Source organism: Arvicola amphibius, chromosome 5, assembly GCF_903992535.2.
Source record: "Arvicola amphibius chromosome 5, mArvAmp1.2, whole genome shotgun sequence".
Taxonomy (NCBI): Eukaryota; Metazoa; Chordata; class Mammalia; order Rodentia; family Cricetidae; genus Arvicola; species Arvicola amphibius.
In genome coordinates this window covers 21,477,413-21,503,414 of record NC_052051.1, presented here as the reverse complement: position 1 = coordinate 21,503,414, position 26,002 = coordinate 21,477,413, and the positions used below count along the sequence as shown (strand labels likewise).

Sequence of the window (26,002 nt, the reverse complement as noted above, 5' to 3'; positions counted from 1 at the left end):
GATATAATCAAGGGGGCTTGTTGAGTGGCCAATCCCATACCCCCAGTCTCTGCCCATGCTTGGGGAAATTTAGACAGCCAAAAAGTCTCTAGTGCGGTTTCGGGGTCTCTAGGTGGCTCATGGAGCCGATATTCATCTTCCAAATTTAGGGTTAACACATGCAAGGGCTGTCCTTGTGGCCCCACAATTCGCACCCCCGAATTCTCAAAGTATATCTGGGCCTTTAATTTGGTCAGCAGGTCTCTTCCCAGTAATGGGTATGGGCAATCCGGGACATGGAGAAAAGAATGAGTCACCTTACCGGTAGCCAGATGTACCTTGCGGTCGGTTGTCCATCGATATCTTCTTCCCCCGGTAGCCCCCTGGACCCAAGCGGATTTATCGCTCAAGGGTCCGGGGTTTTGGGTCAACACAGAGTGTTGAGCCCCAGTGTCCACCAGGAAGGTGACTGGCTGCCCCCCCGACGTCAAGAGTTATCCTGGGCTCAGGGGGGGGCTCCTGACCCTGACCCCCCTAGTCTTCCAAGGTTAGGAGGGAGGCCTGGGGTCGTGGCTTTCGGGGCCCCTTCGGTCTTTTGAGGCAGTCTTTAACCCAGTGTCCTTTTTCCTTACAGTACGCGCATTGGTCCTTCTCCACCTGGGGCCCCCTCCGGTCTCCCTCCTGCCTACCCTGTCTTTGACTGGAAACTACGGTGGCCAAGAGTTTGCTCATCTCTTTATGTCTCTTACGGTCCCTTTCTTTTTCCTTTTCCTCAGCTTCTTTTCTGCGACGGTCCTCTCTTTCCTCTGCCTCCTTTCTAAGACGGTCCTCCCTTTCTTCTGGAGTCTCTCTCTTATTGTAAATTCTTTCTGCCTCCTTTAGTAGGTCCCTGAGCGAACTCTCCCTTAAGTTTTCTAGGCGCTCGAGTCTGCGTTTGATATCCGGAGCAGATTGCCAAATGAAAGACATAGCTACGCTAGTTTCTTGCCCTGGATCTTCTGGGTCATAAGGGGTGTATCTACGATAGGCTTCTTTGAGTCGCTCTAAGAATGCTGAGGGAGTTTCTCCTGGTCCCTGCAATACCTGTTTAACTTTAGCCAGGTTGGTGGGGCGTCGGCCTGCCCCATGGAGACCCGCTATGAGCAACTGGCGATAGAGAATTAGGTGATTCCTACCTTCCTGGGTGGTGAAGTCCCAGTTGGGACGTTCGAGGGGAAAAGCGGCATCTATTTCATTAGGCAGCTGGGTGGGACGTCCGTCTGTTCCCCGAACCGCCTTTCGAGCCTCCAGGAGGACTCGCTGCTTCTCCTCCGAAGTCAGCAAAGTCTGCAGTAATTGTTGGCAATCATCCCAGGTGGGCTGATGAGTAATCAGGACCGACTCAATTAGAGCAGTCAGCCTAACTGGGTCTTCAGAAAAAGAGGGATTGTTATTTTTCCAGTTATATAGGTCGGAGGAGGAGAACGGCCAGTATTGTAGTTGGCCATTTCCTCCGGTCCGGAGAGGGAATGCCTGAGAGGAAGTAGAATCCGCGGCCAGCTGCTGGTCTCGCCGTCCCCTTAAGCGGGCTGCCATGGGGGACGGGGCAGCGGGAGATGGCGCGGCAGGCCCCTCGTTTTCATTGGTCGAGTCGGCCACCTGAGGCGGGAGGGCCTGTTCTCGGTGGGGGGGGGTCCTCCGTGAGGAGGTCTACCAATAGGTCATCCCCCGCGGGCAGAACCTGCGGAGGAGGAGGTTTGATTTTTGAGGGGTCAGTAAGAGTCGGATATAGAGATGAGCGGGATGGGGGTCCTGTTGGAGTGGGGAGGAGTGGAGGGGGTAAGGAGGGAGCAGACGGAGGAAGTGGGGGTTTGGGAGGGACAAAAGGCTTAACCCATGGTGGTGGATCATATGCCATTGCCTCCCAAGTCACGATGTAGGCAACTTGGTCTGGGTGCCCATGAGGGCCGGGGTCCATCACTTTGGCTTTGACCTGTGAGATAATAGTAAGGTCGAATGTACCATCCCGCGGCCAGCCCACGTTAAACGTGGGCCATTCAGACGAACAGAAAGTTACCCAACGCCTTTTTCGGACTTCCACGGACTGGTTGTTCGCAATGTCCTGGACGTCCCTCCAGTGCTGTAAAGTTAGACTCAAAGGGGTAATTAAGGACTGTCCCATATTTTCAAACACGGACACAGACAAAACCAAACAAAAGAACAGAAAACCAATAACAAAACAACAAAATCGCGCAGCGCGGCTTCGGCGTAGAACCGAGAGCAAAGTCTGAGTTGGAGATAGCGAGAGTCCGGATCTCCCTACTCCCAGAAGAACCACGTGCCCTTCTGACTGCGGAGGAGCTCCAAACAGCCCAATCCGGGTGGGGTTCACTGAATACGGACGGGTCTCGAATCGGACCCCAGACGCCCTCGGGACGTCTCCCCAGGGCTGCGGTCGGGAGTACGAACTCGTCAGTTCCTCCACGGGTCCGCCAAATACAGATCTAGTCAGCTAACTAGTGCAGACACTGGCGCAGGCGCAAACATAAAAACACAATACAGACAGTCACATAAAGCGATCGCTGGCCAGCTTACCTCCCGGTGGTGAGTCGGTGGTCCCTGGGCAGGGGTCTCCTAATCCCGGACGAGCCCCCAAATGAAAGACCCCCGAAGTGGGGTGCCTTCCAGTCTGGGAAGACCCTCCCAAGGAACAGCGAGACCACTCTTCGGATGCAAAAAGCAAGAGGCTTTATTCAGATACACAGGTACCTGGGGCGACTTAGTCTCTCGGAGGACTAGCGCGCCTTTAGGCTGGAGCAGTGGGTTTTTATAGGGTCGGGGAGCAAAAGCGCGGGTACAGAAGCGAGAAGCGTAGTTACGGGGTTCTGATTGGACAATTTAAACAAGGCTCGGGTTTAAACTAGGGACAGCTGGGTACTTCCAGGGGGTTTCCAAGAAATCAGATATGCAAGTTAACTTCGTTTATCTAGGGTATAAGCTGTTTCTGTTCCCCTGCTCATGGCCAGGTGTCTGACCACAGATATCCTGCTTGGCCCCCACCGCCCTTGTTTTTCTGAGCTGAACTTTAACTGAGCTTCCCTGTCCTCTGCGCTGGTAAAATTTCATGCCTTGCGAAATGGCGTTACTGCTGCTAGCTGCTATTATTGAGTGGGGGTCTTTCAACAGCAGACTTTTAAGAAGCAGTTCAGTGGAAATCCACAATGAGATAAAGACAACCTCAGTGTGAGCCACAAATCTCAATCCTGAAGGCAGGCCTGCTGTTGTCCCCCCTCCATCCACACCAGCCTCCAGCCTCCTCCTAAATCTCCAGAAGTGGCCCTGATCCTGTCTCCTTCCCATGAGGTCAGATTGCCAGTCGTGGTCCTCGGCCAGTTATTTTCTTCTTTCCGATCAAAGTGGATTCCTGTGACATTCACTTGAGCCTCTGTGACTACCCTAGAAAGGGGCAGGATGAGAGCGGAGCCTCTCCCCATCAGTTTCTCTGACCTGTACTTCTGTGTTATGGAGCAGGAACACAGCAGGATGAGCCAGCACCCACTTTCCCTCTCCAGCCTCACTCCAGACTCTTCCCAGAGGTCAGGACCCCAAGCTCACCATCAGGAAAATCTCTCCTTCCAGGGATGCAGCTTCTCCGTTTGTTTATGTTTTGAGACAGGGACTCATGCTCTATAGCAGTGGCTCTCAACCTGTGGGTCTCAACTCCCTTGGGGTTGCATATCAGATTATTTACATTACGATTCATAATAACAACAAACTTACAATATGAAGTAGCCATGAAATAACTTTTATGGCTGGCAGTCACCACAACATGACGAACTGTATTAAAGGGTCATAGTGTTAGGAAGGTTGAGAACCACTGCTCTTGAGCTAGGACTGACCTTGAACTCACGATTCTCCAGCCTTTACCTTTGGACTGCTGGGATTACTGACCTGCTACCACACTGCCTCAAGAATGGTGAAGGAAACCGAGCGGATGGCTTCCTTTTTTGGTTGTTTTTGTTTTATGGAAATACTGGGTATTGGCTTTGTGCATGAGCGCAGCCCCAACCCTAGATGCAGCCTTTTTTTCTTTTTCTTTCCTCCTTTGAGACAAGGTCTCTCTGTGTAGCTTTGGCTGGCCTGGAACTCACTAAGTAGACTCAGAGATCCACTTGCCTCAGCCTCCAAACACACACACACACACACACACACACACACACACACACACAAACACACACATATACATACACATTATGTATCCACTCACAGTATACATGGTGCTAGGTTTCAAATTCAAATTCACGTGTTAGAGAAGAATGCATGTGACACAACTAGATGAGAGCCAGGTGTGCAGGGCACACATAGAGTCCTGGCACCCAAGAAGATGAAGTGCAAGAATTTAAGCCCAAGGATTCCAGATTAGACAGACAGCATAGCAAGACTAGCCATCTTATTAAAAGAGAAAGGAAATAATAGTAACTTACCATCAGGCATGCTGAGCCATGCTGTCTGGGAGTCTGAAGCAGAATGTCCTTGAGCTTGGGAGTTTGAGGCCAGCCTGGGTAACAGTGACATTTTGTCATAAACCAAAACAAACACCAGTTGGAAAAAGTTTTCTTGTCAAAATTATCAACAAGTCTGGCCAAAGCCCTTCTAGGCATAACACTATAGCCAAATCCAGCTTAGAGCACACAGATTTACACTGTGACATTTTTCATTGGTTGCCAATAACCATCCAGATCCCAGGAAGAGCACCCAGCTGTCGGAATCTTCCAGAACAGCGCTGTGGACAATCACCTCAGGCAGGCTTTAGCTTCGCAGTGAAGCCTCTTTAAAAACATTAAAACCCAGTGGAGTCCCACCTGGTGGGAGCAATGCACACATCTCACTCTATATTTACAGACAAGATTGACCTGGCTACTGTCAAGTTCACGGTATATTTAGGCTTGGGAATTTATTTATGTGAAATCCAGACACGGAGCCAGACTCCCTCACAACAGCCAGGTACCCTTCCGAGAGGGTCAGAGAGTCTTCAGAGTTCTGCTGCAGCCCATGGGAAGTAGCAGGTCACTCCTTCATCTCCCAACTGAGCAGACTTGGGAATACTGGCCTAGCAGGCTGCCACTGTGGGGAGTTCTGTGTGCTTGTCCCTGGCCACCAGTGGCTCCTGCTCCAGAGAGAAGAGATGGCTTTCTTATCTGCTGCACACACTTAGCACGACATTTTGCTCAGCAGCTAGGAAACAGGTCTCATCTCCACTTTCCCTAGAGGTCCCTGCCTCCACCACACCGCTAGCCTAGTGGCCAAGGCCCATTGGGCGTTACCTTGTTTACCCAAGTCTCCCCACTTCCTTCACTGTCTCACAGGTCTACAGGAGGGTCCTGGAAAATGCCTGCGACATTTTAGGACAGCGGCATGGCACTGCTGGTTGATAACGTTTTCAGCCAGACTGGCTTCCATGAAACCCAAGAACACCTTAGGATTTCACACTCGATCACCAAAGCTTAGGGCTTTCTGGGAGGAAAATTTAACTTTTGCCCCCAAAGTTTCTGCGACTAGAGTACAATTAAAAAAAAAAAAAAAGGAAAAAAGCAAAGCTGTTGCCGGATGCAGTAGGGACAACTGTAGCTTCTGTCGCTTTAGGTAGCTGAAGCATCTGTTGTACGGCTCTTAATTCTGAGACCAGCCTGGGACCCCAGCTCAACAGTAAAATGATAGTAAGATAAAAACAGCATTAAAAAAAAAAAAAAAAACTAAAGACTGTTCCAACGCTGTGGGTACCAGCACAAGGGTCTCAGGTTTCTGGGCCTATACGACCACAAACCCATAAAAGGCCTTTCTGAGCTGGAGTTAGGGTCCGCCATACTTAGGTAGAGAGTCAAGAGACAACCGACCGTCAGGGAACTTGGAGGCAAGGAAAACCTGAGGGAAAAGACACCAGCCTGGACCGCTGGAAGAGCCTCGGCTCGCGTTCCGGCTTCATCTAACGCTAGCCACCAACGGAAAGGCTCGGGCTCCATCATGAGACCCACCTGGGCCAGAGCCACCGGCAGGTGTGTGAAGGGTCGGCACCCAGAGCCTAACTGCGCACACCTCCCAGTGCCACTCGCTGGCCGCCTCAGCCGCGCTCCTAGGGCTCAGGCTGCACCCGAACCCGGCCGACCCTCGGCGCTAGGCCCTAGGCTTGGGGTTTTAGGCAAAGTGGCCTCCCCCGGCAACCCTACGGACTGAGAAACCCACAGGTCCCCGAGCAGCTGGGAGTTACATCTCCGCAGCTACCGAGCCTCAGTTTCCCCAACCCCACACGGAAAAGCACCCCGACGAGGGAACGAACTTACAGAGGTCCGGGGACTCGCACCCTTCGTGACCCAGCGGCGCCCCACCCCCAGCGAGGAGCACACAGTAGGCGCTCCGGAAACGCTCTCCGAAAGGAGGAGCGGGCCACTTCCTGCCCCCGAGCTGACTCCTGGAGTCCGGGTCCCACCGCTCCGCCCCCGGCCCGGGCCATGTGGCATTCCTAAGGTGGGTGGGCGCAGGAAAGAGGTGCCGCGGGCCCGCCCCCTCCGGCGCGTGGGAGGGGCGAAGCCCCCCGGCTCCGCGGACCCGCCCCCGGGGGTGGGCGTAGCTGGCCACGCTCAGCGCAAAGTTTGTTTCTGCCTTGGGGCGGTGGGGGAGGGTGCGGCGGGCGCGGTGGGAGGAGAGGGGATCTGACGTCAGGTCGCGAGGTGCTTTCCAGCCGCGAGCTGTCAGGCGGGTGTCAGACCCGGCAGGTACGCGGCGCGCTCCCCCGGCGCCCCCCGCCCCGGCCGGGCCGTCCCGCACCCCATCGCGCCCGCGTGGGCCGGAAAGTCGCCAGGGAAGGTGAGTGCGGGGCGCTGGAGGGCTGGGGACGAGGGCGGGGGCGCGCGGACAACTTGGAAAGTTTCTTGGGGCGGCGGGGCGGGGGAGGGGGCGTCGTCCCGGCGCGTGCGACAGTGGGTGTGTGAGCCCGGGGGTGTGTGTGAGTCCCGACTGCTGAGCTCTGGCGCGGGATGTCCGGGAGTGGGTTCGTTCAGGATCCTTTGGGGGGGAGTCGGCTCCCAAAGATCCCATCCTGGGAGAGAGCGGCCGGTGCCCCGCTGCGGGGTGAGCGCGCGGGGAGCGGGTTTGTTTGGTTTCAAAAGTGCACGTTGCTAACCGCCGGCTGCCCCCCCTCCCCTCGGCGGCCGAGCTGGACCGGGGGCCGCCGAGTGACAGCTGGAGGTGGGGGCCGCGGGCGGGGCCCCAACGAGGAGGGCTGGGGAGCCCGCGCGAGTTCCCCTTTCCTTTGGAACAAAGGAAAGTCTGTCTCCGAGGCATCTGTCACTCCCGGGCGGGCCAAGACTGTGGGGCGCGTGGGGCTGGCGACGCGGAGAAAGTTTGTGCGCGCCGGGACCCCGGGGCCAGGCGAGGGGCAGTCGAGCCTTCTGCGGGGGCTGTGCGCGTCCCCGGTGCGGGGGGGGGGCGGCCAACATGGAGTCTGGGCGCAGAGCTTGGGGGGGCGGCGCGGAGGTTGGAGCCCAGCCCCCTCTCTTCCCCTCCCCCTCCGGGCCGAGTTCGGAGCACAAAGCCGAGCGCGCACGCTCCGACGGCCCCGCGCCCCAAGAGTCAGCCTGCGCCGAGTACCGGGGAAACGGTTGGGAACCAAACTTTTTCCTGCCCCTGAATGGACACGTGAGTTTTTTTTTTCTTGCAGAGTTCCCCCGGGCCAGGTGGCGGGCCGGCAGGGGAGCTGTTGCATGCTTCGTGAATCTGGAGTGGGGGAGGTAGTTGTGAGGGTGCCCTGAGCGCGGGCCGATTCGGTGGCGCCCCATGAGCCATGTGCTCCGCTGCGCCTGGGCCGCGGGGGAGGTTGCGCGCTTTGTGTGAACTGCTGAGAACTCCAACCTCAGTGTGCGGCCTGGGGGAGAGAATCTGGAGCTGGGAGTTGTCAGAAAGTTCCTGTGGGAGTGGCTGCAGCAGATGGTGTGGTGGGAGTATGTAGGAGCTTGCTTGGGGTGCAGGGTCCAAGAGGTGCAGCCAATAACCCAGTTAGGGTGAAAGCTGATGGATGGCTAGTATGATGACGTGCGTGCTCCTCGGTCGGAGAGATCGTGGGTGGGCAGGTCACTTGGAGTTCGTGGGTGGGCGGGTACAGGAGTTAGGCTAGTCTTAAGAGTCGTTGTAGTCGTTGGTCCTAGATATGGAGTGTAAATTGTGTGCGTTCGTAAAACTTGGGGAGCTTGTGGGATGTGAGCAGTGGGTCGGGTCGGTTACTTGAGCACTGTTAAACTTGCACGGCTAATATCTAGGCATTACTGGGATGTGTTTGTATGGGAAACCTGCAGGCGAGCTTGGGGTGCAGGATCCAGAGGTGGAAAAGTTCCCTCTGAGGGGTCCTCCTCTGGCCTCACACTGGGAACTCTGAAGACTGGATTCTTGGCTGGCAGCCAGAGTGGAATTTGTAAAGATGACCTTCAGTAAACTTTTCACAACTGCCAGGGCTGCATCCCCGAGCTGCTGTCCCAGCTGTCCTGGTGGCTAAAATGCAGTGTCTGCTCTCAGAAAGCAGACCATTTGTGATACTTTGAGAAACAGTACCCCTGAGCAGTGCCTGCTTCACCTCCAGGTGGCCTGGCTGAAGGTAGACCCTTCCCTCGAAAGTCTGGCTTAGCCAGCCCGGAGATCTGGGCTCAGGCCCAAGTCGAGGAAACAAAACCTGAGCCATGCCAGACTCTGTTGGCTAGGCCTGCTGGGGAGCTGTTAAAAGGCAGAGAAGGGAGGAGCCTTGAGATTCTGGCACAGCCCTGGCCTAGAACTTGTGCTTTTAAAATGTAAATTTCTTTTGCTTTTGTGAACAGGAACTTTGGTGGAAGAGCAGCTGATGTGAGCTATCTAGGCAGAAAACTTCCTTCGTTGAACAAGGAAGGAAGAAGGGCTTCAGATTCAGAGAAAGGAGGACACTTAACTAGGATCACACAGCACTGCAAAAGTTAAAGCAAGGACCAGAGCCATACCTCATTGATCTGGATTCTGAGACCCGACCCACGGAGAGGGTCTAAGAAACAATCATAGGAATGACTCACTACTCCCTGCACTCCACAGTAGCTGGCCACAGGACCATCGAGAACAGTTTCCAGGCCTGCCTCTAGGCCCTGGAAGGAAAACTACCCGATACTAAATACTACTTTATAATTTTTTTAAAAGTATTTTTAGGTTTAGTCTTTCTAAACTTTATGTGTATGAGTGTTCTGCATGCACATACGCATGTGTACCTCAGAGGTCAGAAAAGGACACCTCACCCCTGGAAGTGGATTTATGGATGATTGTGAGCTACTGTGGGTGTGGGGAAGGCACAGCCCCAGAAAGTCACCTTTAAATAAGAGCAAGCATAGGGGGCGGAGCACTGGAGAAATGACTTGGTGGTTTAAGAGCACTTGTTGCAGAGAGCCTGGGTTCTGTTCCCAGCACAGACATGGGCTCACAACCATCTGTAACTCCAGTTCCAGAGGATCCTCCTCCCTCTCGTGGCCTCCCAGAGTACTGCATCTGTGGTGCCCAGACGTACACTAGGCAGGACATCTATGTGCATTACAGAAAAGAAATACAATCTTAGGAGGAAGAAAGAGTAGAGTAAGAAGACAATAGAAGAGTACTTTGATCAAAGAATATTATAGTATATGAAATTCTAAAATAAGTAAACACAACAGCTAATGCCTGTCTGTCCCCGCAACCCTAATTAACTGCTAATCCAGCCATGTTATAGCACGCACCAAAGTGTACTCTCTCTTTTCTAATTTATTTGTTTTATATGTATGAGTTTTTTGTCTACACATGGGTGCCCACAAGAAGGCATTGAATCCCCTGGAACTGGAGTTACAGGTGGTTGTGAGCTACCATTTGCGTGCTGGGAACTGAACCAGGTCCTCTGGAAGAATAGCCAGAACTCACAACTGCTGAGCTATTTCTCCAATCCCTTCTTATGACCAAATAATTCATTTGTTCCGCCATCTGTTGAAAGTCTTTCGATAGTTTCCACCTTTTTGGGCGCTGTGAACATTTGTGCACAGGCGTTTGCATGGCCCCATGTATGTGTTTGAATTCTGGGTCATGTGATAACTCCCTGGTGCCTTTGGCAGCTTTCTTAATCTGCTCCTTCATGTATAAAATGGTAAGTTTCTCCTGTCCAGGGGCACAAGAGGTAATAGTAAGTTTCCAGGACAGCCTGGAAAGCAGAATACAAACTGGGCATTGACAGGGGAGAGGGCAGGACAGGATCATGATTTCAAGACCTGCCTGGGCTCTTTTTTTTTTTTTTTTTTTTTTTTTTTTTTTTTTTTTTTTTTTTTTTTTTTTTTTTTTTTTTTTTTTGGTTTTTCGAGACAGGGTTTCTCTGTGGCTTTGGAGCCTGTCCTGGAACTAGCTCTTGTAGACCAGGCTGGTCTCGAACTCACAGAGATCCACCTGCCTCTGCCTCCCGAGTGCTGGGATTAAAGGCGTGCGCCACCACCGCCCGGCTGCCTGGGCTCTTTAGTGAGACCCCGGCTCAGTGGAAAGCTGAAGTCCTTTAGAGTCCTATTCTGTTTTAAAGGAGGTGCCACACGTTTGAGTAGTCCCCTTCTCTGTTCCGTGAATTGGCAGTTAGTGTCCTTGCTCAGGCTATGGTAGTGTCCAAGATTTGGTACTCTGACTTGGTTTTGTGCTGGTGGATTCGTTAGGGGACAGGCTTAACTGGTAATGTTATCCCATCCCCTCTGTCACTTGCCCTAGACTCCCCAGAGGTCCAGCCTAGCCCCTAGGCACCATGTCGGACAGCGACCTAGGTGATGATGAAGGCCTTCTGTCACTGGCTGGCAAGAGGAAGCGCAGGGGGAACCTGCCCAAGGAGTCGGTAAAGATCCTCCGGGACTGGCTGTATCTGCACCGCTACAATGCCTACCCTTCAGAGCAGGAGAAGCTGAGTCTCTCCGGACAAACCAACCTCTCGGTGCTGCAGGTAAGACAGGACCATGCACTAGTCTCTAGCTCTGCCCTTGCTCCCCTGCGGGGGAAGATGAGAACACACAGTCAAGTGGGGTCACTGCAGCTGGACTTGGCTGTTGGCCTTCTGAAGGGATAAGGAATTGTTACTAGTGCCATTGCTGACCTTGAAGGTGGGAAGGTGCTAAGCAGCTGAGGTTCTATGCAGCCCGCTATGATGTGACTTGATTGCAGGACAGCTGGGCTCTGTAGTGTGGTTAAAGAATGAATTGAAGGGGCTGAAGAGATGACCCAGTGGTTAAGAGCACGTCTGCTCTTCCGTGGATCCAAGTTTGATTCTGCACCATTATCAGCCAGCTCCAACAGATGCAACGGTTTCTTGCCTCTTGAGGCTCACATATTCCCATGAATAATTTTATTTTTGTTTGTTTGTTTTGAGACAGGGTTTCACTGTTTAATAGTCCTAGCTGTCCTGGAACTAGCTCTTGTATACCTGGCTGGCCTCAAACTCACGGAGATCTGCCTGCCTCTGCCTCCCAAGTGCTAGGATTAAAGGAATGTGCCACCACCGCCCGGCTAATTTTGTCTTAATTAAAAAAAAAAAAAAACTTTTAAAAATTGAGCTGGAGGGGGCTGGAGAGATGGCTCAGTGGTTAAAAGAGCATTGCCTGTTCTTCCAAAGGTCCTGAGTTCAATTCCCAACAACCATCTATAATGAGATCTGGTGCCCTCTTCTGACCTGCAGACATACAGACAGAATACTGTATACATAATAGATAAATAAATATTCCAAAAAAAATTGAGCTGGAGGCAGACAAGTTGGTACATACCTATGATCCAAGGAAGAAGAGGACCCTGATGTTCCTCTCCAATGCCTGGTGGAACTGTTCGGAGGAACAGAATTTTGGACTGGCTATATAAGAACCTTTGTAAACAACGCACAGGCCACACTTGAGATGTTTGCACTTGAAGTAATATCTCTTTTTAGTTGTCCTATTGACCCACAGAAGGCTTTGCTCTGTTTCCATAATGCTGACCTGCTCAGGGCCTTACCTCCCTAGGAGATCATGCAGTGGGCCCTCGGCCTGGCACCAGGGACTTGTCCCTGTCATGTTGGCTTCCCAGTTCCTTTCCTGAGCCAGTAGCTTTCCTCCTGTCCTTTCCTCCTTTCTCCAGCCCACCAGCAGGCTCCCTCCTTCTCTCACTCCACTCTGACCTTGCTAAGAGCTTCCCACCTCTTATTCCTGCTTCCTTGAAAAGGCGTGGTAAGCTGTTAGCCTGTAAAATTCAGCCTAACCTAGTGGTTAGCCCAAGTCTGTCCTGAGACCAGGTCTGGATTCTTAAAGGGCTAGTTGGCATCCCACCCCTTCATAAGAGGACTCTGGCCCTTAGCCAGGCTGCTATTGTCTCCCTCAGCCACATTTCCTCAGCTGACAATGGGAAGAGGCTTGGAGCATTCTCAAGATTTCCAACACCGTTTGGGGTGCTTGCCTCTCCTCTCGTTCTTGTCCTCCAGGGGTTCATAGCCAGGGCACTCGGCACCATGGAACATTTCATATTTACATTCTGGGCTCCTCTGTTGGGCCCAACTCCTATTTCTACCATACCTTAAGGAGCATCTAGCCGGGGGGCGGGCAGTAGGGTACAGATTGATGATTGATTACTGGGACAAAGGCAGCGGAGACAGAGGGTAACGCAGAGACTGGGGTCTCCCAACAGAAACCCCTGGGAGGTGGCTTTGAACTTACAGGCTCTAGAGGCACATGGGCAAAAACAAAAGGCCTGGAACTTGAGAGCAGAACTGGTCCCCCTGTTCCTGCCTTTATCCTTTAGTCACAGAGCTACAAATATGCTCATGCCACACACAGGGACCCACTGTCTTCAGATGGGATCCAGACTTCAAAGCACTCCAGCTTCCTTTTCACTTCTTCCTAGGACTGGCACCTGGTCATGAGCATCTGAACACATTTGCTTCACTCTAGCAGGGCGTTTGCGGGCACTCTGGCCTGCAGCCTGTTTGGATTCATTGCTGACATCCCTATGGCTCCTCACACCTGTCCTGTCAAACCACTTGTCAACTGTATGGGAACTGCTTCTTGTCAGGGACACTAGTTCTCAAACCTGAGGGATATCCTGCCCCTTTTTGGGAAATTGGGCTGAGTAAGGCACTTGCCTAGCGCACCAAAGGAGCAGGGTTGCCCAGCACTGCATGAAAGAGCTGTTCTTGTGGTCCTGCCTCCCCTCAAGATATTAGCTTAAATCATTCTTACTATGTCCTAAGTGTACAAATACAAAACTGAGTTAAAAACGTTCAATTTTGCTCTTATATACAGCTATAAAACTAATTTTCCAAAGTAGGTAAACAAAGAGCAATGAAATTCCCCCTAACTGCTCTGTTTTCTGCCACCTGCCCCTGCTGTGTCATTGACATGATGTACCTACTCGTGATTAGCATGGAGAGAAAGTCAAAACATCCTTGTAAAGACCAGTGGGTTCCCTAGGACCATAGCCTCCATTCGCAGCATCCAAGTACAGGGCAGGGATCAGCCACTGGATCCCAGTGATGGCCACCTGTTCTGGACTATACTGAGAGTCAGGGACCAGTGGAGACCATCAGGCAGTCCCTGAAGATGCCTACGCTCAACCCACATTAGCCTCAGAAGTGTGCTGCTTCTCAAGACTCAGCCTAAAATACCTGTGTGAAAACTGACAGCTCCTGGCTCCCTTTTTCAGACTTGATCCCATCGTCCCCTTGTCATCGCTGACATCACCTGTCACTCAAGACGTAAAATCCTATGGGTCCAGCCAGCCTAACTCTATCACTTGCCTGGTTACGCATAGGTCTCCTCTCTGACCCACATTCCTGCTGTGTACCAATTACCACATTCCTTACTCTGACCAGGGAACCCCAACCTCTAAAGAAGTTGGGTGCTTCTGCAGAATTGGGGCATTCAGATGGCAGAGTTCCGAGTGGGTGGGGAGCAGAGATCTTAGTTTTGTTGTTATGGCTCCACCCTGGGTGGTTTTGATCCTTATCTGTCAGGGGTCAGTAACTGCGGCTGCAGAAAATGGAATGTTGGAAGAGAAAATGTCGAGCTCCTCAGTCACATATCGCAGTCTGTATTCGCTTTCAAAATGTCCTTTGCTCTTAAGGAGGTTTCCAAACTACCACTAAGCCACAATCCTTGCCCCAAAGGAAGAGAACTCAGATGCATTCACCACTGGCCCCAACAGGTATTTGGCAGCCACCACGCCGGTTTCTTCTCCAGGGAGCCTCTTTTTTGATCGTCTCTTTTAACTTGCCCTGGAGCCATGCATTAGCAAGTCAATGAGTCATGGCAGTAAATTGGTTTGCTGGGCTTTGCCCTGAGCAAGGCAATTTGGAGACTAAACCCTAAAGAAGATCTCTTGTGGAGGATTTTCACTGGTCCTTTCGACAGTTAAAGCTCCAGTTATTGGTTGGACTCATCCGGGCTCCTGTTTACTGGACTGCCTGGAGGGTCCAGCGTCCCAGCTTCACCACCACCTGCTCTGCACGGGAGGTCTCTGTGTGCTGAAGGCAGGGAGGCAGGCTCCTCTCTACTAGGCCCTCCCTTCATTTCAGTCCTCCTGAGTACAGGGCTGCTCAGCAGGCCCCCTGGTAATGCCCTGGGGTAACAGGAGCCTGTGTGAGCCGGATGGGAGGAGTGGCCTGACCCCCAGTATAGACAGACACTATATTTATGTCCTGTCCTCACCAAGCTGGGGCTTCCGCAGGCAACATGTCGCCTGTTGCCTGTTCCCAATACCCTTCGGTGTATTTTTTGAGCTTTTATGTGACATTTTTTTTTACTTGAATAAAAGAACTGTCGGCACTCACAAGAACAGGTTACACCAGAGGAGAAACCGCTGTTCCTAAGCCTGGATAACAGCTCTCTGAGGCCCTTGTTTAAAAATATGTATTGTCAGCTGGAGGTGATGGCTCACATCTATGATCTCCAGGAGGACTGCCACGAGTTCAGGGTGGCCTGAGCTATAGAGACTCTGCAGGGGAAAAATGGTGGACCTAGCAAGTTCTATGGGCTACATAGTGAGACGTGAGACCCATCTTTAAAGAGGTAGGTAGGTAGGTAGGTAGGTAGGTAGAGACAACAAAAACAGCTTGTCAACTCCACCTCATTCTCCCTGCCCCAAATCCATAAGCCAGATAGGAAATAGCTATTTTAACAGATTTTTTTTTTTAAATCTCTCCAAGGAGTAGGTGTGTAGCTCAGTGGTAGGGCACTTAACTAATGCATGAGGCCCTGGGTTCAATCCCCAGTACTGGGGTGGGGATGGTGGAGGAAATCTGTGATGAAGGGTTGAGTGTGTAGAGCTTGGCCAGCAATCACAAAGTACTGCCATGAGTCCCCCGCAGATGTGCGGTTCTATGGGACAGGAAAGCAAAGCAACAGTCTACCATACATCTGTGCATTGGGGTGCTGGGGAGGGGGGTCCTGGGACTGTGTGCCCACACGGCTGCTGATTGGTGCCCAGAAAGCCTTCCTACTTTCTTCATAGCGACATTCCTCCCAGCTGTGCTAGACAGGTCACCAAAACAATCCCTGTTCCCTGCTCCTCCACCTCACACCAGAGGTAAAGAGATGCATGGCTCCTATTACAGATGGCTGAGGAAGGCAGGACTAGGAAGCAGGTGGGCTATTACTGCCCTTGGTGGGAGAAAGGGTCTTAAGCTCACTCCCTGCCACTGGCTGGTCATACCGCAGCCTTCAAACCTGAGACCTATGGGAAAGTTACTGGACTCCTAGCGATGGCTACTGCTTCAACAGTGGAGGTCGTCACAAACCCCACGTCATAGACCGGTGATGACCAAGTGAGCAGGTCTGTGTGGAGCTGAGGTTTCGTGCTGGAACGAAGCTCTTAAGGCTGTGAGAATTACTTCGCTGTCCCTGTGGGGGACGAGCGAAGAGTGAGACCTCTAACCAAGAGGGCGAGCATTCTAAGGCAGTACGACTGGGAACATCTCATCTCTGCGCTCCCTCCTCTAAGGCTCTCGGGGCGCTGCCTACTCCCTCGCAGGCTTGCGTGCACACTTAGCAGACACTTAGCAGACTGTCCATGGAGTGGCCGGCAAGACACCAATGTTAAAGGTGCTCACGCTTGTTTCTCCTGCCTTCCTACCCAGCCAGCACTGCAGCCCACCTGGCCTACGGGACCCAGCTGGAACCCAGCCAGTGTCTGCCAGTGCCATCCTACTGGTGTCTGTCTATGTGTGTGTGCCTCGTGACACTGGTGTGAGGTAAAAATCCTCGGGCAGGCCCTCCTGAAGGTGGAGCAGAGAGGAAAAGAAGGACCACAGATGCCTGTCCCCAGTCAGCCTGACGGGGCTCTTCTGTGGGATGGTGTAACTTGCCAGCTGCGCCTGCTGCAGATCAGTCTCCAGCATGGGTGTCTGTCTCTCTGGCTAGACATGGCAGAGAGCCCATGGGAAAACTATACCCAAAGACTTCCTCAAGAGACGTATCAAGAAAGAAGCCTGGTAGCAGGGACAGAGATGGGTACAAGAGCCTGGGTCTCTTGGTCTCCTAAGCAGACGGTAGGGAAGTATGATGCATTGGTGCAGCATTACTGACCCTTCTTTCCCTATAGCAGCTGGTACTTAGTACAGACTCTGAGTGTATCTGCTGATTAACTAACAGCCAGGACTTAGCATGTAAACCTCAGTCAGATCACATGGTGTTCCCAACTAGTGAGATCAGCCCTGCCACCGAGCATACCATTTTCCATGCCCTCTCTTCCCTGTCGATTTTGTGTTGTTGTTGTTGTTGGACGTGGAGTTTGTTGGACTCTGTTGTTTACTCTGCCCAGACTCCTGGGCAACATACATTCACAATCTGTCCATTAGTCCTTCCGTTTGAGGCAGGGTCTTACTAAGTAGCCAAGTGGACCTCAAACTCGAACAGAACTTCCTACTGCAGCCTCCCAGTATTGGTATTACAGGTGCAGACCATCTCAGCTGGCTTCACTGGCTCAATGGCCTTCTAGCATTTGCTACCGTTTCCCCGGTGCTCTATGTGATTGGCCCTGGCCTTAATGACACTTTCACACAGATCTGTTAGCCTTGTCTCTCTGACAATTAATATTGATTTTAATTAAGTAAGGATTTGTTTTTATTGCTCATAGTTGCAGGGGCCTGGTTTGTGATCACTTGCTCTTTGTTTCTGGGTTAGTTAGGAAGCGGCGGCATTACAGTAGTGGGTGGGCATTTCATGGCCAACAGGAAGTAGTTAGAGAGGGATCTCTTGGGTTTATATACTATTCCTTACTGTTTCTGGGTCATTCACCTATTTGTTTACTACCATTGCACAACCAGAGAGATGTTAGCACCTCAGGGCAGGGGACACAAGTGTTCTACGGCAGCCCCAGCATGCACCAGTGACTGCCTGACATACAATAGGCAAACAAATGATGTGAAAAGAAGCCCTGAAAGAGAGCAGGGAAAGGTGGGGTTCTAACCCAGCTATTCTAGGCCCTACAGCAAGCTGGGCTCTGGGTCCTGAGACAGATGTGTCTCGACACTTTTCTGCCAGGTAGAATCATGGTTCCTGCCTCACTGAGCTTTGAATTTGCTCACCAGGGAAACTGGAGACAGCCCAACCCATTTCATGGCTAGAAGGAAATCCTATGCACTGTGCTGAGTGAGTGGCGGCTGTCGGAGAACTCTGCCTTGGAGACATGGAGCCTGCACCTCTATCCGTCAGTAGGCAAGAAAGCATCCCAGAAAAAAAGGGACTGTGTTATGTAGAAAGGATAGAGTTGTTCTGAAGTTTGGTTTGGTTTGGTTGTCGCAGCTTATCTGTGTAGCCCTGGCTGTCCTGGAGCTCAGATCCACTGCCTTTGTCTCCAGGGTGCTAGGACTAAAGGCTGACTTGTGTGTTTCGTTGTTTTGTTTTGAATGAGCAGGGCCCAAAAAGCTGTTTCACATGCTCACAGCAGAAGAGTAGGAGGGAATGGTTTGGAGATGGAGCAGGAGGGCTTTAGTGCCTGGCTCAGGAATCTGGACCCAGGCTGGTGGCAGTAGGAGACAAACAGCCTTTTTCTAGCTGGGATCACCAGCCATTGCCCTTTGCAGAATATTACACCAGCCAAGAGGTCAGAAAGAGAACCGTAAAGCTAGGGGTGTTTTGTTGTTGTTGTTTCTCGAGACAAGGTTTCTCTGTGTAGCTCTGGTTGTCCTGGAACTTGCTCTGTAGATCAGGTTGGCCTCGAACTCAAAGAGACCCACCTGTCCTGAGTGCTGGGATTAAAGGCATGTGCCACCAGTGCCCAGCAGAAATTGGGGGTATTAAAGAGTCTTAGGCTGGGGATTAGCTCAGTGATTATCACTTGCCTAACATGAGCAAGACTATGGGTGCTGTCCCTAGGACTGCGAAAGATAAATATATGAACACATAGGTGACACAGGGCAGCCTACAGGCACCTTGAGCTTTGTAGCATGTCACACCATACCACAAGGGGGTAGCAAGCCTCATGGTCCTGGTGTTGCTTGGAAACAGTCCTTCCTCTCCCTGACAGCCCCCTTGGTATCCCTGTGTCCCTCTGATCTACAGCGGCTCTATAGGCTGAGGAGTAAGTCATTCTAAGCATCATTCTTGCTATACCCACCTACATCTGGCCTGGAAGCCAGTTTCTAAACGGATCAAACCTTTTCTTCCTGTCACCTCCCCTAATGTAATCTGAACTACCATCCCATCTCCGTTTCCAGCCTGTTCTCTACATAATAGGTCACTCCTTTGCCTAAAACCCTGCTGTGGGGCCAATAAGGTGACCTGAGGGTCAGTAAGATGGTCCAGTGCGCAAGGATGTGCTTGCCACAAAGCCTGGTGACCTGAAGTTCAATGTCTAGGGCCCACAAGATGGAAAGAGAGAACCAGCTCCCACAAATTGTCCTCTAACCTCTACAGGCACATGATGCACACACTCAAGTGCGAGTGTGCATGCACATGCACACATTGATTCAAAAAACAAACTCAAGCAGAATGGTTACACACCTTGAATCCCAGCACTTAGAAGACAGGTAGGTAGAGCTCTTGAGTTCAAGGCTAGCCTGGTCTATAGAGTGAGTTCCAGAACAGCTACAAAGTGAAACCCTGCCTCAAAAAAGTAATAAACATAACTCACGGCTCCCTTTGTCCATAGAAAGACTAAATCCTTACCCTAAGAGGTGACCTCCAGTAACCACACTGAGCCCAGCCCCACACGCCTGTCTTCAGCAGTGTTCTCATAAAGTGCTCTACTGCACTGCTCCTGCTCCCTACCCATCCCCATTTCCTATTTATTTTGAAACAGAGTCTCATTATTTAGCTTTGGCTTTCGTGGAACTTTTATCTAAACAAGAATGGCCTTGAACTCCCAGAGATTCCCCCCCCCCACCAAATTCTGAGATGAAAGGTGTGCCCCGCCACACCCATCTGCCTTTTAAGATTTCAGCTGAAGAGCTGCTTCCTCAGGCTGTTTCAAGTCCACACCACCATTAGCTCCTTCAACACCATTGTCCCATTCCCTCCACTGGCCAGCATCTTGTCTGTTGTTTGCTGCTGTGTCTTGGTGTCTGGAACAGTGATAGAGCTCTGGTGCAGGATATTTGATTCTGTTGTTACACCCCAAGACTGTGTTAACAAAGTTAACTTTGAATCGGAGTGGAGCCAGCAACTCATTAACAAGAGTTAGTGATGGAGGATGTGGAGGACCTAGGATTGGAGAGTGGCATAGGGAGGAATTGGAGATCCTCGGCTTTTTATTGAGCCCCTTTTTGGTCTGGGAAGTGCAGAGAGAAGGTCAGCAGGTCACTCTTTCTTGACTTCTTTGATCTAGCAGGTTTTCGCTCCGATTATCTGAAATATCTGACTCCCGAGTCTTTACTGGTAATAGAACAACTTAGATAAACACTACATAGCTGTTTTGAATGGAGCTAACTGATGAGTCTCTTAACACTTGTTTTAGATATGTAACTGGTTCATCAATGCCCGGCGTCGCCTTCTCCCAGACATGCTTCGGAAGGATGGCAAAGACCCCAATCAGTTCACCATTTCTCGCCGTGGGGGTAAGACCTCTGATGTGGCTCTCCCCAGGGGCAGCAGCCCCTCCCTGCTGGCTGTATCTGTACCGGCTCCCACCAACGTGCTCTCCTTGTCTGTGTGCTCCATGCCGCTCCACGCAGGCCAAGGTGAAAAGCCAGCAGCCCCCTACCCACAAGTGGAGCTGGAATCCCCTAAGGCTCTGGTGACCCCTGGGAGCACGCTCACCCTGCTGACTAGAGCTGAGGCTGGAAGCCCCACAGGTGGACTCTTCAATACGCCGCCACCCACACCCCCAGAGCAGGACAAGGAAGACTTCAGCAGCTTCCAGTTGCTGGTGGAGGTGGCGCTGCAGAGGGCCGCTGAAATGGAGCTTCAGAAGCAGCAGGGTCCGGCACCCCCATTACTACACGCTTCCCTTCCTCTAGTCTCAGAAAATGCCAAGTAGGCACCTGCTACCAGGCGGCTTGAGGTTCCTGGTTCACTTCCCCTTCCTACAGAGGGCTATCTACGGATCACTGCCAAGCATCGGGAGCATCTGTCCAGAGGTCCTCAGCAGAAAGACAGCAGCTGGTGTCACTGCACTGTTATGGGGCCTGTGCTCTGCTGACTGCATTCCTTCAGGCTTCCTATCGGAGGAGACCAAGGCACCAGAGGCAGGCATGGTGCTGCTGCTGCTTCTCCAGAGAGCCCCGGGACACCTGCACTCCGGCCCGCTTTCCTAGGCAGGCTCAGGAAACCTGCCAAGTTCAGACTTGAGCTGGGTCCAAGCATGCCCCTAGGCTGTGCCTCTTTTGGTCAAGCCAGGTGTGCGTGCACATTCCAGCTTACTCAAAAGAAAAGGCCCAGCAGATGTCACAGAACCGACTTCAGTTGAATGTTTAGATTTTTGCTAAATTGTTTCTTTTCTTTTTGCTGTGCTCTGTGTCGATGGCAGTAGGTAGCCCGGAAGCACAGGTGTGGGGAGAGAGCACCTTATGCAATGGAGCTTTATAGACGGGTGATCTGCCACTGCACCGGGGTGATTGTATAAGGGACCAGCAGAATCGCTGCAGCTGTGCTGAATTCCAGCTGGAAGTGGTTGTTTGATTCTTGGTCTGGATTACTCTATTGTAAAAGACAGAAGAAAAATACCTACAGGTGTTGGATTATCTACACCAGGCACAGAAGGGGATAAAGCCGCAGCCAAATCCAGCTGAACCAGATAGCCATTTAGACACAGCAGAGACGGATGATAAAACCCAGAGACATATTTGTTTTTATTGTATTTTGGGGTGGTTAAGCTAGACTGAAACAGTTTTTGTTTCCTCTCTCTTTTGGGTGTCGTCTCCCCCCTTCCCCTTATTTTTTGTAGCCTGTTTGGAGTCATTCAGGAGTTTGGCCAGATGTCGAAAGCACCAGCATCTCCTGCTTTGGGAAAAGTGAGCCATCTGCTGGTCAGGAGGCCCTTCAAACATGCCACTGTTCACAAAGGTAGCTGAGACCTTCATGGGGAAAGGGGCCCAGCACCTGGGAGCGGGTCTGTTTCACCTCCTTTCAAATTGGAATTGCAAGGGCCTGCCTAAATTTCCCAGGGAAACAGATCACACGTGGTTTTCATCTCTTCCCCTCCCTCCCTTTTTTACTTGGCTGTTTTGTTAGTTTTCAGCAACAGTATACCCCATCTTTATATATCTTAAGAAACACTAATCCTAGGTTTTTATTAACCAAAATATTTGTGTTCTGAATAACCAGAAGATTTGAGAAGCCCTGACTGTAATTTCCTGACGTTTACTAGGTTGTAAACAAAGAAGGGGCTCCGGGGTGTTCACCGACTTAGAGTGCCTGTCCCAGAGAAACACAATACCATTCTGGCCTTTCTAGGAAGCCCCCTGCCACTCATAAAGGCTTCCCTACCTCTCCTGAGTGGCTTAACCCCATCCCTTGCTGTGCAAGTGGGAACTGAGAGATTTGCTCTCTGTAGGGGATTGCTTTCCTAGGCTGGATCTCTTGCCTCCCTCCAAGAGATCCGGCATCCTCACCCCCTCGAGGCACTGCTGGGGAAGGATGAACATGGCAGCTTTAGAATTTGCTGTTTGCCCACTTGTACCCTACTGTCCATGAGCCTAGATCCCGTGATTGCTGCAGAAGGCCTACAGTAGGGGTGATACTGGGATGAGCGGGAGTTTTCTCCCCCACAGTGCACTGAGCAGGGGAGGGGGGAGAGAGCCATGCTGCTGACATATTCTGGCATTCCCCCCTCCTGGAATAAAATGGGGCATCTGAGGGGTGGGACAGTCTCTGCTTAGGTTGCTTGTAAAGATAAATCTGGAGAAGCATGGTTGTCCCATTGAACAATATTTGAGCAAAAAACTACTGTAAATAACTGGTTTTTGTCTTTTGTCAAATAAAGTTGTTTGTTTTTATTTTTAAAGTCAAACCGAATTCTTTTTAATTATTTTTATTTTATGAACATTGGTGTTTTGCTTGCATCTTATATCTGTGTGAAGAGTTGGATGCTCTGAACAGGAGTTACAGTTGTGAGCTGCCTTGTGGATGCGGGGGAATTGTACCCAGGCCCTCTGCAAGTGCAGCCAGCGCTCTTGACCACTGAGCCATTTCTCCAGCCCCAAACTGAATTCTTGATTGGACCCACTGTGCTTTTGAGACAGCAGTCACTAAGATTTTTGTTGTTTTTTTCGAGACAGGGTTTCTCTGTGTGTAGCCCTTGCTATCCTAGAACTAGTTCTGTAGACCAGGCTGGCCTCAAACTCAGAGATCCACCTTGCCTCTGCCTCCGACCAACCACTACTATGTCTTTACTCTGCCTTGTCTACTCTTCCTCTGACCACCTAGGTTTGTGCATTTCCTTCTGATCACAGGTAAACACTGGGTTTGCTAAGTGACGAGTAGACTTGGGAGCTGGCGGATTTGTTCCTGAGTGAGGAAAAGTATATTACAATTTGATAACGCACACACAAAAAAAAACGTGTAAGATCTGACCACATCTGCTTCAGCCCCAGCTGAAGTCAGGGTGACTTCCACTTCCCTCTATGTCAGCCTGTAAATTCCCACTTGTTCCATCTGCTCTGGGTGCATTTTGCCACATCAAAACTATAATTGTGCTGTAAAGTATAAAAGCTCTGCTGGGTGCCTGGGCCCCTGCAGTGATTATCTTCAGTCTCTTGCTTCAGGGTCACTGAGATAGCCAGACCCAGTTCACGTAGTGGTGAGTGGCTAACCACTGCCAGGCATCCAGCTATCTTTAACATCACTGTGGGCTACAAACTTCTACAATCTAATCTACTGGCTGGTTGGGTTTTTTGCTTTTTGTTTTTTTAAAAAAAAGATGCTTTAGATTTATTTCATGTGTAAGAGTGTTTTGCGTGCATATGAGTGCCCCGGAGGTTAGAAGAGGGTGTTGGGTACCCTAGAATTGTAGTTACAGGAATTGAATTTGGTTTTCCATCACCATGTGGGTGCTGGGAACCAAACTCAAGTCCTTGGCAAGAGCAACAAGTGTTCCTAACTGCTGGGCCATATCCCCAGCCTTGGGTTTTTGTTTGTCTGCTTTTGTTTTTTTGTGTTAGACTCTCCTGTGTGAACAGTCTGGCCTTGAATTCTTGATCCTCTTGTATCCAAGGTTAAAGAACTGAACCCCAGTATTCACCAGAGCCTGTTATCACCCCCAAACTAGACACTGAGGCCCAAGAGGAAGAGGTAAACCTCAAAAGAGATTTGTCTTTGCTGGGCATAATACAGTTCCAGTACTCGAGGAGTAGAGGCAGGAAGATCAGTGGCTCCGAGGCTAGCCTGAGCTACATAGCAGGATGCTATGGCATCTGAAGAGTAATGTTCCCGTGTTGTGGTTTGGACCTGAATTGTCCCCTGAAGACCCTTCAGTTAAAAGCTGCTGGAACCTGATGGGCTTTTGGGAAGGGGCTTTTTTCCCCCAGATCATGGAAGCTATAATTGATTAGTTGATGGCTGTTTTTATAATTTAGTGGCATAGGGGAGTAGGAACTAAGAGGCGGACACTAAGTAGGTCCCTGGATGGACCTGCCCTGGCAGAGTCTATACTGTGGCCTCATCCTTTTCCTGTTTTCCTTTCCCTTCCATGCTAGAGTACAGTAAACACCTTTGCTCCCCTTAAACCTCTAGTCAGGCCCGAGCCAACATAAACCATCCTTTAAATCATTTCTCGAGGACACTGGCCATGGTGATGAAAATGTGACTGATAACCCTGAAGAGGAGCAGTGCTGAGAATGGATCCACTTCCTGAGGAGAAATGACTTCTATAAATACTTTTCAAAGAACTAAAACAAAACTGCTGGGAGCTACAGATGTAGCCCAGTTGGTAGAGTACCTGTCTGGCATTCATGACGCCCTGGGTTCGATCCCCAGCACTCACTCTGGCGACATAGTCCAGGCATGGCAGCTCATAGCTGTAATCCCAGAACTCTTGTAGAGGTGACGATCAAAATTTCAGCCTGTGACTTGCCTGAGTGTGTCAAGGTGCTTGCTGCAAAGCTTAATCACCCAGGTTCAGTTCCAGGAGCCTGTGTGAGAAAAAGACCTGACTACAAATTGTCCTTCGCTCTCATGTACTGTGGCACCCCCCAATGCACACAAATATAACTTAAAAGTTGAAAGTCATCTTCAGCTATATAGCCAAGTTGGAGGCTTCTGTTTTGTTTTGTTTTACTATTTTATTTTTAATCTTACTATGTAGCTCAGGCTAGCCTCAAACTCAGGGTCCTGCCTCAGTCTTCCAAGATACTAACTACATTGGTCTTTTACTGAGTGTTGTGAGGGAGGGTTGGGATCAAACTAGAGATTTCCCACCTGCTAGGTATATGCTCTACAAGTGTGCTATAACCCAGCCTCCAATCTTAGCAGTTACAAGATAAAGGAAAAAGGTCTTCCAGGTGGTGTTGATGAACTTCAATCCCAGCACTTGGGAAGCAGAGTTTCTATGAGTTCAAGGCCACCCTGGTCTGCAGAGTGAGTTCCAGGACAGTCAGAGCTACACAGAGAAACCCTGTCTCAAAAAACAACAAAAAGATCTTGGGGGCTGGAGAGATGGCTTAGCAGTTAAAGATACTGACTGCTCTTCCAGAGTCCGGGCTTCACTTCCCAGCACCCACACGGTAGCTTACACACACCTGCTTGTAACTCCAGTTCCAGGGGACCCGACACCCTCACACAGACATACGTGCAGACAAAACACAAATGCGCATAAAATAAGAGATTTTTTTTAAAAAAATAAAACTGGGCAGTGGTGGCGAATGCCTTTAATCCAAGTGCTCAGGAGGCAGGGGTGGGAGGATCTAAGTTCAAGGCCAGCCTGGTCTCCAGAGTGAGTTTTAGGACAGCCAAGGCTACTGAGTCTCAAAAAAACAAATGGATGGATGGATGGACGGATGGATAGATAGATATAGACAGACAGATGATAAATGAATCCTCCATGAACTGTCTGACTTCTTAGCCCTCAGCAGTCTATAATGACCTGAAGGCCACCTTCCTGGGATTGTCACTTAAATCACTGCCCTCTCACCCTTGGGCTCCACATCATAGATTGAGCCAAAACTGTACGCAATACACAAGTACACCTGGACTTCCCTATCTTCACTACATAGCATGGGCAGTCGCTTTCCCCACAGTACGCCAGGTTTCTGTGATCTGTCAGTGTATCTGAGGCCAGCTGAGCATACCTTCCTCTCCAACCTCACTGTAAGCAGCCGTCAGGGACACGGGCATTCAGTGAAAAGGAAACAGTCACGGTAGAGACCATATGTTTGACATGCTAAAAACCCCACACCTTACAAAGACAAATTGTGCTCTACTTCCAAATCTGTCTCCCATCCCCAAACCTGATTTCATCAGGTTCTTTCCCATCTTAGACCACCCAAGATGTTTATTTTAACCAGATGGATGCCCTGGGATTCAGCCAGATCCCTCACTTCCTAAGAAAGCCTGGAGAGAATTCAGAAAGGGAATTCAGTCTCACACTTGACTCACATACCTTCTAG

General features: G+C 50.8%; 1 protein-coding gene across 2 annotated transcripts; it reads left to right on the top strand.

Annotated features, from left to right (window-relative positions):
* Positions 1–6,703: 6,703 nt before the first annotated feature.
* Tgif2 (TGFB induced factor homeobox 2) lies at positions 6,704–22,353 on the top strand. 2 transcript variants are annotated; one of them, XM_038329614.1, is made up of 4 exons: positions 6,704–6,819; positions 10,726–10,951; positions 19,918–20,017; positions 20,135–22,353. In XM_038329614.1, the coding sequence occupies exons 2-4, from the start codon at positions 10,760–10,762 to the stop codon at positions 20,437–20,439; spliced, it is 597 nt and encodes a 198-aa protein (XP_038185542.1). In that variant the 5' UTR covers positions 6,704–6,819; positions 10,726–10,759; the 3' UTR covers positions 20,440–22,353. The 2 variants fall into 2 exon arrangements, with proteins under 2 accessions (XP_038185542.1, XP_038185541.1); XM_038329613.1 differs by having other exon boundaries at positions 19,918–22,353.
* The last annotated feature ends 3,649 nt before the right edge of the window (positions 22,354–26,002 follow it).